General features: G+C 32.2%; 1 protein-coding gene across 1 annotated transcript; it reads left to right on the plus strand.

The window, feature by feature from the left end:
* The first annotated feature begins 2,082 nt into the window (after window positions 1-2,082).
* Window positions 2,083-11,038, plus strand: LOC124368554. Its single transcript, XM_046825797.1, has 2 exons — window positions 2,083-2,211; window positions 10,314-11,038. The coding sequence occupies exons 1-2, from the start codon at window positions 2,109-2,111 to the stop codon at window positions 10,928-10,930; spliced, it is 720 nt and encodes a 239-aa protein (XP_046681753.1). The 5' UTR covers window positions 2,083-2,108; the 3' UTR covers window positions 10,931-11,038.
* The last annotated feature ends 1,900 nt before the right edge of the window (window positions 11,039-12,938 follow it).

Consider the following 12,938-nt stretch of genomic DNA (forward strand, 5'->3'; position numbering starts at 1 on the left):
TTTACTACTCGTAACAAGTATTACAAGTAAAATCGTGATGTTTTCATTGACAACTCTTACACTTAACCTTGGGACCAACGGCTTAAAAGTGTCTTTCCACCCACCACCAACGGCAGAGCAGGCGGGCTGCTTGCAAGGACAGTATCTTTCAGCGGTCACCCATCCGAGGAGCAGCCACGCTCGACGTTGCTTGTTCTAGTTTTCTTGCGAGAACTGTTGTACCCGCTGCACTACGCCAGTAAAGTAATTAAAAAATATTTATTTATTAACATTAATTTGAACTTCATCCATATTTTATTTTAAAGTGTAACTAGTATTTGAGACATTTTTATTTAGAGGTTCCTAGCTCTTAATTATGTTTACGCATAATTTAAAAAGTTGTAAGTAATAAGTACATTTACGGCTACCTCATTAGCCAAAATAATGGTTGTTTTGATAGTAAATAGTGTTTGTTTTCAAACTTAAAACAATAAATCAGTGATGTTTATATAATTCGTGTTTTATTTACCTCAGTGTCAGATGTAAGGCGATTCAGAAAGTAACAAACGTTTTGGTGATCTTCGAAAGTAGCTGAGGTGAAACTGCAGTGCTTAACGTCAAGTCTTCGTTACTTCTACCATGAACCAAATTACAGAAAGTTACGAACACCCCTTCTACATAACTCACAGAATTCTGAAAGTACCAAAATTTCACATACAAATTAAAATGGTATTATAATACCCTTCGAATAGAAAACCAGAATTTATTGTGTAGAGTTCTAACGTAAGTTCCGTGTAAATAAACCTTACCGTATAATCTACTTAACTAATCTCTATTCCACACTTAATAATTTAATTTAATGTTCTTAATAATGTATGATCAACGGTGATGTTCAGTTTTTTAAACTTCCAATTATAACAATTTTAGAAAGAAAGAATTTGAGCTAAAATGTTGGTTTGTAATACAGCATTCCACGTGAAAATGTAGCCTTAAAATCACATGGAAGCTAGGTTAGAGTGAAAATAAACTATTTAATAATCGTTAATTGTTTGTAGCAGTTCTATACTGATACCTGAAGAATACATAGAAAAGTGAGTTTGTGCATTAGTTACAGAATATTTTTATACTGTATCGCTCAGTATACAGGGATACCTTGGTTAAATTTCTGTAATAAATTATTATTTCTCCGCAAGAGGTCACTTTTGGCTAATTTATACCTTCTACTTCAACCTACGCTGGGTACAACAACGATTGATATATCACTTACATCTGGACAACCCTATGGATGTCCAGGAGAACATTAATAAACGTCAAAATATTTGGGCAAAAGGTTTAGTTTACTGCGGAGGACAGTTGTTGGAGTGGGTGGGGCTCCCTCTATGTTAAAGGCTTTTGCTAGTCTAATTTGAGTGCGTTATTGTTTCATGGCAGCTACAACTCTTTGTTTTCGATTGACCCTTTTACTCCAATAACTCAACATTTGGGGTTAGTAATATGCTGCACCTGGATATGCATGGAGTTGTCCAAATGTACAAGACACATGTTCTGTTTGAGAAATACGAACGCGCATAGGCGTGTATCCCATAGAGCCATATCTATATTAAAGTTACAAATAATATGAACATTTCTCTTTGCTAAAACAATGTCCAACATTTATAAGGTACTTTCCAACACGTGTAATTTATTTGCTCCATACTTTGTTCCAACTAAACAGTGGAGTTTAGTCTAATTCCTATCTTTAAAGATAACAAACTAGTCTTTCCAACTTTAATTTATTTTATTGCTAACCTCCTAAAAATCCATGGTAAAATTTGAATTTATTGAATAATTGAAAATGAGTAGTTTTATATAAAAAATCACAACATTAAAATTATGGAAACTGTTACAGTGGAATAGAACCGATATGGTTAAGGATGTTACTTTTTATCATACTTTCTTCAAATTCAGAAAACAAAAAGTAAAGCTAATGATAAGTATAATAATCACGACTTTAACGTGCATTTCAGAGAAAACCTGGAACAACAGTACAGCTGTAGGTAGAGGTAAGCGATAAGAAATGAGGGGAAGACGGAGAGGGGAAGTCCAGTACAGTTCCATCGCATTCAGGACTCGTAACACACCGCATCACCATGGCTCGTGGAGAGGATCGACCCCGCGCCCATAGCAGGTCGTCTGCCTTTCTTTCTGCAGTGTTAAGTGTAACACGATTCTTTGGAGGAATGGGATTTGGATGTAAGTAGTTGTATCATATTATTCATTATATCTCTTAACTTATATCACGAGCTGAATGTTTTTGTTACTCTTTTCCCGTTAAAAGAATTAATTATCAAAGTTTATTAAAAGAAGGAATAATTAACAACTTTTGCTGAAAAGCATTTTTAATTTACAACTTTTTATGAAAATAGAAAACGATAACATATAAGTTGTAGATTTTTCAAATATTTATAAAATAATTTTACAAGTTATCTTTGAACCACATATACAATAGGTGTGCATGTTCTGTCCCTTGGTTTGTATCAAAATTTCATAACATATGGTAGTTTGTCATAACTAACAAAATATTAAATATTGTTTAGTTTTTTATTTTGATAAAGATCAAATTATACTCTTTTAGAACATTTTGCATATTTCTCCTAAATTTGCGTCCGTAAGCTAGATTATACGGATTAAAATGTTATTTATATACGATGTGTAATCCCAAAACATCACTGACAGCAGTTTTAAACCTTTTCTCACTCAGCTATTACGATGTCCTTAAAGTTGTAACTAGGAAAAATAGGGTTGAGTTTCGATTCTAAAGTATTGTTTCATATTCTTAACATTTTAAAAGAATTTAACTGTTTTATAACTTTAAGAAGGTGCAATAGGATTGCTGTTGGAATGCAGCTTTTATCCATTTAAGACAGAATAATATAAACAAATATTTATGATCTTTTCACGAGGAGTTTTAAACATTTAGACCAGGATTTACAGGTTTCCAATAATCAGGCGCAAAGAAAAACGAAGGATATGAATTGTTTATTGTATGTACATAAAAAATGACTAGGTATTCCCGTTAGATATCATTATAAAAATAGTTCATTTTTATATTACTAAGAACATTTCCATTTCATAAGTTAGAGACCATTGACAGATTTTACTCCTTTAAGCTATACTTTAAGTAAATCCCCGTACAAAATTCAAAAACTTTAATATCAGCTGTTCTTATTTGGGCCGGTTATAAAATTTCTAAAATTTCTTAGTTTCCTTATCTGTCACGTAATTCCTCGTGAAGTAATAATAAATATTTTTCTTCTTTTTCTGCCCTAATGGAGTTTATTGTAATAAGCCATGGCTTTAAAATGTAAAAAAGGACAAAACATATATTGTGTTACCATAAAGATAAACGCAAGAAACTTAAGAAACTAAACATATATTAGACTGCTTTGTCTTTTATTTAGGATTAAGTAACACCATAAAAATAGTTCTTAAGCTGATAATTTAAAATTACATTATATTTAAAATTATCAAAATGAGTACCTGTAATTTCTTTTGTTAGTATTTAAAAGAAATCCAACCAATTATAACTGTGACATAGGTACGAGATTTGCATTGCCTGACATATTACCAGAGTGTTTTCATTCACCGAAACATCAACACGCTCTTATCGTTTTATACGTCATTTCTTAGTCTAAACATGTGTACGACTCTGGTTGTACTAGTCTGACAAAAAACATTCTCAGGTTCTATTGATGACACCAGACTCAGGCTTGAATATGAATCGCCGCTCGTGTTCTCAAATGCTCCTTCGATTTATTTTTTTAATATAAACTAATTTTTGAGAATAATAATCATACTATTCACTATAATCACTTTATGTTCTCTGGTGATAAACTCTCTGTTGACTAACTAACAAATAAAAGTATAAATTTAAAAATATAGAAGAAATATGAACCAAAAGTTGTTTAATATTGGCTATAATTGATTATTTGATTAAATAACCACTAGGGTTTAATAATTGTATAGGTAATATACATTATGATACAAAAAAACAGTGGGAACATTTCCAGTTTTGTTGCAACAAGCCTTACAGACTGTTTCGAATCATCTGACATTGGCCGTCATAAATTGCAGTATTATGAATAACTTTAACCCACTTCAGTAAGTAAAAACAGTTTACATGTGTTCCATTGCTACATCAAAATCACACTTGTTCATATTATAACTTCCTATACGCATTGTCTGTCAAAATTGTTTTGGTGAAATGTCTTTAAAATAAAATTTAATGACAAAATGTGCAAAAGTATCTCACATAGAATGTAATAGCTAGGGCGAGAAAAAATTATAATTGTATTTTATATTTGAATGAAAGCTACGTCCACAAAATGTTAGTGTTATCTGTAATAAATTGGAGTGTAGACTCACAGTACTATATATGAAACCGGCCATGTGTGAAATTGTATTTTATACATATACAGACGATTATGCTTTATATATAAAACTTATTAAATTAATTCTTGTTCAATAATATGATGAAATATTTTTGTTCTTTATGAGTATTTTACGTGCACCTGATTTGTTTTAGTGTAATTACAAATATTCATGTTGAACGATTATCATAAACACCATTATTTAATACTGACATTTTCCAGTTATGTACCTACATACATATTATGTTTTTTTTTTATTCATGTTTAATAATACGTTACACTTTTCCGCATTTATTATCACTCATCAGGAACATGATTAATCACTTTAATATGTTAATCACCCTATTACACTAACGTACTCGTATGACGTTTTATGAATACAAATAGAATTTTACGCTTAATTGTTACAAGTATAACGTGATCTGTGCAAAAATAAGTCTTCTTTCGCGAGCTAATTTTAAAATTTAAATTTTTAACACCATTATCATTTGATGTATTATTTTAATAATATTTTTGAATGAGTACGGTTTTTTACAAATCTAAGTTATACTCAATATTATTACCTGAGAACACTAACCATTTTCATTGGAATGTTCAAATATTAATTTAGATTCAATTATATAGCAATAATTTTAACCACAATATATTGTTGTATTGCTACAACTAAACAGAATGTACAAACTGTGACAGAGTTTGTAATATTGTACCTTTTGTAAAACCTGTGTATTAAGTAATAATAAAAATCACATAAATAGGCACAGGAGTTGCTCCATGGAGCCTATATGTTAATTTTTAGTTTAGCTCCAGTTCACCTCACTCTTAGTGCAGCGTCTGAAATTCGATGCTGTCACAGACTTGACTCCTTCAGCCATGTTCTTCTGCAGAGATCCAAAAAACCGGCTACGAAGAAGTTAAAAATGACCTCCTTACATTGTTTTGACATTAGAGACACGTAGACTACAAAATATAGTGTAATCTATGTGAAATGGTAAATCTTGTATCATCTGGTTTTCAACATTCACATGGAATCAACCATTTCCGTCATAAATATATTCCAGAACCTATATATCACAACAATATTTCTTTAAGCTCATAGTTAACTTTATGAAGTTTAACTAAATTAGTGATATTGCAGCCTACCAGTAAGTTTAATGTAAATCGATATTGAAGTAATACATCAATATCGATTTTATCGAGGAAATATAAGTCTTTTTTTAAAACCAACTCAGTTTTAGAATTTTCAATTTTACATTGTAACAGTAATGAAATCCCTGTTTTAGCTTTGTCTCCTTTTATTTCCGCCATTGTCACAGAGAACTTTGTATTATTTTATTTAAATACAGCATGGCATAGTTACGGTCCCAGTTGCAGGTTATCATTATAATATATATTTAATTTATATAATTATGTTTCATTTTTCATGTAAATTCTCCAAAACTGTTAAACAGCTGAAGGTACTAATAGGAATCCAAGAACTCAAGAAAAACAAGAATTTAATTCTATATTTTTGTGTCATTCGTGTGCAACTACTCATAAACTATACGAGAATGTATAAAGGAATGTTGACAATACCGCTTGCTGATAATGGCAACTAGCTTACTTCCTACGCCCACTTACCGAGAACTTACCGACCATAACGTCGATTCAGCTGGTTTTTATTGATTCATTTGCAGTTTATCAGCCATCAATGTGTTGAAGGAAGATATCGGATCGGTGACACATGGAGCGAGTTATAGTTTACATGTCCGTAATTCCTTCACTTTACTACCATTTATAGAACATGATATTTCATTTCTGATACTTACGAACAAAAATTTCAGAGGTCACACACTAAGGTAAACAGTATACAGTGTTTGTAACGTATAAATTAATACGTTAAGAAAGAATGATATTGTTAATGTTAACAATGTTAATATGAATAAATTAACATGCACACATATTCTTAATATTGTCTTATTCCAATTCATAGTGTTTCAATTCTGTTAAAACCCGTTAGAAAATGGGTCAGTTGTTTTAAGTGCCAAAATATTAATTCCTGGACACACCCATGCTTGCAACTGATTCAGTATAGTATAGCATGAATAATAGTATCATGTCTTTGCCTAAAATCAATGATTCGTTGATTTACTTTCGATTTTAAAAATAAAATAATAATTCTTTATTCTTCTTGAAACATTATCTTTCGGAGGGGAGCGATACTGATTTTATAGTTACATATCTGAGTATAAACAGTATTCCTTAAACTTCGTATAAATCTATAACGAGGTACTCTTACTTATTGTCCATCGAACTAAATATTTAAAATTAGGAAATTTTATAGTACTATAATAATTTTAATCTTAAATATTATTACTGTTTGGTATTAATCGTAATTAAATGAACTCAGGAGGTACGTGAAGAAGCAATACTTTTTGCGATATAAAGGACTGAGTTAGATAACTAATTAAATTGTTTACGTTAATAATGTACAACATATAAAGGATGTCCCTCACCACCTGTCCACTATTTATATTATGAGAACTGTATGAGCTTAAACCACCAAATAAATTGACAATAAGCTGTTGGAAATCTGATAAAACTAATTTTGACTGTTTCAATCTATAGGGTGTTTCTGAATTAGGGAGTCATCGGTCCAATTCTCAAAACTTTCAAACGTAAACAAAGATCAACTGATACATTATTTTTAAACTCGTTTTAAGCGAAATTTTTAAAATTATCTTTTTTATCTTTAGCCGATTAAAAATTTATGCCAATCATATTCAAAAATAGGTTGCATTCTATTCTCCATCCTTAAATTAGGGTTACTGTTATAATTCGGTTCGGTTTAATTTATTACTCCACATCAACATACATTTCAAACGATATCTCACACGGCAGTATTATTACAAGTATTGGTTACAAACCCCTACTCTAAATTTGGAAAAATCGTAATTGAATTAACTAAAAAGTTTCAAATACAAAGGTATACCGTTTTATACCTTAAATTAACGTACAGAATAATATGTAAAACGTTTTAACTCTAAATTCCAAATAATGATAATGTATAACTTAGCCTATGTTTTTATGTTAACTTTTCTAGATTCGAAACCATTACCGTATATTTTAGGAACAGTCTGAATATTGTTAAAGGGATTTTTATCAGACATAAAATAGCTTATTTAGTGGGTTTGCAATGTATTTGGTTGATCTAGCTCATAACATGCTCCTTATATAAATAATGGACGAGTGGTATGTGATACTCTGGTAAGACATAGTGTTTGAGTGTAATGCACACAATAACAAAATAATTTTGTATTTTCAATTATTTTATTTCTGTAGACAATTTTAGTAGTTTGAGGACTACAAATTTAACCTTTGTACAACTTTTTATGTAAGCAAATTATTCTACTAATAGAGACGATCCTTAGAATCCTACAGTGGCCTTTCCTTTCTCCACGAATAAAAAGAGATTTCAGTAGTCTCCAACCTCCAATCAAGAAGCTAAACGAAGTGATTCAACATACCAAAGACCTCCCTCATGAGATATCACAAGCTCCTTAACCAGTGACCTAAAGGCTTGTCCTCTCATATCAAGCTTCCCGCAGCCGAAAGCCACATTCTCAACAGTGTCCTCATGATAACCACACAGCCTACACAGGTTCTCATCGAGGACTCCCATCCCAAGGAGGTGCTTTCTAAGCTGCCAGTGCCCTGCAGCAAGCCCTGTTATGACAGCATAGCGACTCCACCTGTAGTGTCTCAGAAGCAACCTTCTGGGAAAAGGGTGTAAAAAGGCATACTACCCATCCTGAGCGTGGCCCATATACTTTCAGAATGGGACATTCAACATCCTCCGCCCACGTACATCTCCTTGAAATCCCACAGAATGGCTCAGGATCCAGCACCTTCGTTGATGGTGCCTTATTTTACACAATTCATTACTTTTTTTCATTATCTAAAATTTCACTATGGCCTGGGAACAACGTAAAGTGATTTTTGCCCTTGAGATTTTTCTCCCTTCCAAACAATAGTTATTATATTGGCCGAGTAACAAATACTTGTACACACACGCATAACGAAGACACACATACACTGTCTCGCGCGTTCACATATCCGTCCACACACAGATGGGCGTGCTCACGCGCACACGCGCGCACACACACACACACATACACACACACATTTTTTATTTATTTATACAGGATGATTCATGATTCATGAAGATATGCGGAAATGGTGAGAGCTGATTCTACAAATAAAAATTGTGAAAAATACTCAAATATGTTTTCGTATTTGGCCTTAGATAACTTCCCCATCACGTTGATCTCTTACTCATCATTTAATAAAATATACTTAAGGAGTCGACGAACATTTTATAACCAAATACAATACTCCAATCGATGGGCATTGTCTCCTAGATGTAAATGTTGTATTTTTTATGGTAGGTTTAGAGCTTGCTACTTTTGAGCAAACTACTCCAAACTCTACTTTGTGTAACCCTGAACAATTTAGAAATACGTCTAGTACTAATACCTGGAATATGTTCAAGTAACCTGGTATCAGTAACAATGTTTTCTTCTACAATAACATCATGTTGGCAAGATCGGTCATACTGAAACTTTGCGATAGGAAGTATCCCGTTTCCCATAACGTCAGTAATGTAACAATAATTGTTCTTGCATTTTGAATTCTGCTGTGAGGGCAACGTTGTCTTTATTCTTCAACAGCGACCATAACCCTATCTTCACACACACACACCATAAATAAACACCATATCGGCATATTCTTCTTGAAAATAAGTGTACTCCAATATTATAATAATTACTACGGACAAAACAATACGCACATAGACTGAAACTCAGTTGTTATCTCTAAAAAGGATTCGAATTAAAAAAATTCGGTTGTCTCTGAGGCATTTCAGCTGGAGAAAATTGTTTTGTGGTGGATAACAGGGCTACAATATACTGTGTCGGTATTTATGGCGGATTGTACTAAATCCAAATTACTAAATTTCTCACTTAGTGGCCAACTCCAAAACAAATTGCTAACAAGATTAATAACAATCTGTTTCGGCTATTTTCCTGAAAACTTGTATGTTTAATCTCTCCTCTTCAGTAAGTGACGTTTATGTGATGTATATAATTTGTAACAAATCACGTCAATTTTAAGTAACGTTTGGTATTAAAACACAGAAGTTGGAATTTTTCCTTAAAACCCCTTTATTAATGAGCGATGTAATTATGAAAATCTGGAAAATACTCTTTAACTTCACTAGGACTGAGTGATTGAAATAGCTACATTTCAATTACTGACAGAAATCGAGCCTATACTAAAAACTATGTATCACATTTGCTTGTTGATTAACGTGATTCATGTTTGCAATATTTGTTGATTTAAAAAAAAAGTGTTTTACGTCTAAATTTATCTTTTTTCTTAAAACATCTGTGAATAATGGTTTTATCTGCCTTAATAGTTTTAAATGTAACGTCAATTAAAGATTTTATGAAAATATTCCAACTTCAATTAGTCACCACATTGGACAGAGTAACATTGTAGACCTTTGGTACAGTAAATTCTTTTTCTTATTTAATACATTAAAATAAAGCCCCTCTTGACAAGTGTTCTAATCAATAATTTTTAATTATCGTAAAATTGTTCTATTTCCGGAAAGGGGTTGAAATAGTAAGTATATACATACTTCAACGGTAATACTAATACATTACAATTTTATATTACTGTTATATGACTCCTCGTTTGGTCATATAAAAATTCTCCAATGTAGCTCTGTTCATCTCCATTTATACTAAAAAACATTTGTTTAAAATTGAAACCAAGGGCGTATTTAGGCTGTTGGTGAATATTTATTTTATTTGTTTATTTTTGTTGTAATTTGAGTTTCGTCACTAAATAAATTTATACAGTATTGTAATCAGTGTCTTATTTCAGGCTTCGCTGCATTGATGTCAACCCTGAATGAATGCTGGAAGGTGATATGCTGCGTACGGTCCCCCAGGGTCAACTGTAGGATTTCTGACGAGGTTTCGTCTTTTGAGAATCCAGGCATTGTTCGGGTCCAACCCACTGCAATGAATACAACTGTAAGCGATTCCGTCTCCAACCGGAATAGCATTCCTTTATGTGAAGTACGTGTGGAAAATCCCTCGACCATAGGGAGTGGTCTCCCAAATAAACCACTACGAGCCGACGCTAGGAGACTGGCTAGAAACCGAATTAAGATGGGATTGAGAAGTACCAGTCACGGCAGCGACTACGATCATGTGTACGCTGACGTTGTCGTAAATAATAATCCAATGCCGCCTGAAGAAAATGTTGCTGACCCTATCCCTAAAAGATCTAGGCCTGCTTATCAATGCCACAGACGTTACAACTCCATTGCTCCTGTGACCAAGAATAGAAGATCAGGCATCCCATACGGATTTTCCAAAACTCCAGAATGGATGCGCAAATCTTCGGACCAGTACGTATCTTCTTCTGCAACTGACCGCAAGGGAGGCGATGTAACTTCCAGTGAAGAAGAAGGCTCCACTACATTGGTGGGTTAATAATACATAACGTATCCATACATAATGCATGTACAAATCCGAACATTTCAAGGATGTTAAAATCAAGTGTTTTATTTCATTGTTAGAATAAATATTGTTCAATTGGTGTAAAACACATGATGTTCAATGTTTATTGACTATTATTTTAAGATATCAAATTACACTAATATCAAATGTCAGAGTTTATGAGTACGTGGTTCAGTGCTGACAATAACGTGAAAACAAACTGATATCATATAATATTTAATGTATATATGTATTTATATTTCCATATATATATATATATATATTGATTATTTAAACCCATAAAATACAAAACAGTTTAATATATTTCTAAATAACCATTAAAAATATTCAAAAAAATGTTAAATGTTTTTGTGAGCATATTAATAATATCTTTAAAATTAGACATCTCCAATTGTTCCTATGGAATTACAATTAAAATGTTCGCCAGGCCTGCCCACTCCTTGAGCTAGTTAACAGCTTATCATAATCACTTCTGGCTCTATAATACATTAATATTTTTAGTTACTAACTCTTATTACTGCTTAAATACTATATTATTAGCAGACTAAGCCTGAGCAAAAACAATTTTTTCTTACTTTTTCCATGTATTTACACATAGTGCTAAAGTACTGTAGAAGAGCTGTAAAAGCATGTTGCTTCTATATCTTTTCTGACTGTTGTTAACAACATTCAGTTACCCCAGGCAAAAGCCATTCACTTTTTCTTCGTGAGCAAGGTTGTCAAATGGCCTATTTGGGTCAAACTCCGCGAATAATATTAGTTTAACCATCCGCTAGAGGTAAGAGAGTATTTGAGTTTTTTCATGGAGAGAATCTTGAACATTTTTTACACTCAGTTTTAAACATTTTTCATATTTACAGTCAATGAAAAATGATTTGCAAAGTTATACTTTAATATCACCCATTATAATAATGATAATATACTAACTTTATAGTCTAAGCTCCGGAAGGTTTCAATTAACTAAAATTTGGCAATATACCTTGTAAAAACAGTTCAAACTGTTGCAGTTGTTCACTAAATGTTTCGGAATAAATTCTCCTTCATTGGGTATTAAAAGCATGATATTGTGCTACATTGAGTTGTCAAAATTTGAAAAAGCAAACACACACGAAAATCAAAACAAGTAGAGTTAATTAAGACGAACGAACATGATACATACAAATATGAATTCCAAATTTTAAAACTAGAAATAATGAACTTGACATCCTGAAAAGGGATAGTAGCATCCAGGATGGTTTTCGCAACGGATCTAAAGTTGAGAAGTTAAAACATAATGATATAACATTGGACAAACTGGGTGGAGTCTCAAAACTAGACTAGCGCATGTACTACCAATCATATAAAAGAAATAAAAATCACCTTTTCCCCAGCATCTCATTGGAAAACACTCACTAGTTATAGAAAATTATTGCAGTTTTGATATTCTGTATAACTTTGGGACATGTCGGAAATTTGATCCTTTAAAAGAATATAAAATTTTTAAACTTTTCAAAAACCAAGACTCATAATTTGCAATGTTTAACGAAAAACTTCAGTTTAGTTCACATTGTATTTTTACAATAATTCTCGGATAGTACATGCATAGCTTACCACCAACCACCAACCACCAACCGACAACCACATCAACAGCAATGCACCAGAAAGCACGGGAAGAGGAACTACGTAAAAGATGCACTCTTCAACCTCATTACTGACTACCCGATCATGGTCCTGTATAAATGGTAGCCCAACTCCCATGGTGATTTTTCATCATATTTATCCCAATTTATTTTTACGACAGTGTGTACGGTAAATGTTAATTACAGCTTTTTGCAACTCTTTTTAAAGACCTATAACGGGTTTGCTATATAATGTTACAACATTTATTCTGGAATATGTAATTCACTAATACATCATTGTTGATAATGTACCGTATTTGCTTCAATAACTTTTAACTTTAAAAACCATGTCTGCTGTATATGTATATAGTATTTATATTTCA

The sequence above is a fragment of the Homalodisca vitripennis genome, chromosome X (genome assembly GCF_021130785.1).
Source record: "Homalodisca vitripennis isolate AUS2020 chromosome X, UT_GWSS_2.1, whole genome shotgun sequence".
Lineage (NCBI taxonomy): Eukaryota > Metazoa > Arthropoda > Insecta > Hemiptera > Cicadellidae > Homalodisca > Homalodisca vitripennis.

Excerpts from the sequence above, each read along its gene's own strand:
- LOC124368554 (XM_046825797.1), top strand. The coding sequence starts at position 2,109 with ATGGCTCGTGGAGAGGATCGACCCCGCGCCCATAGCAGGTCGTCTGCC. Across the intron at positions 2,212-10,313 it reads TGGAGGAATGGGATTTGGAT|GCTTCGCTGCATTGATGTCA; the intron begins GTAAGTAGTTGT and ends GTCTTATTTCAG.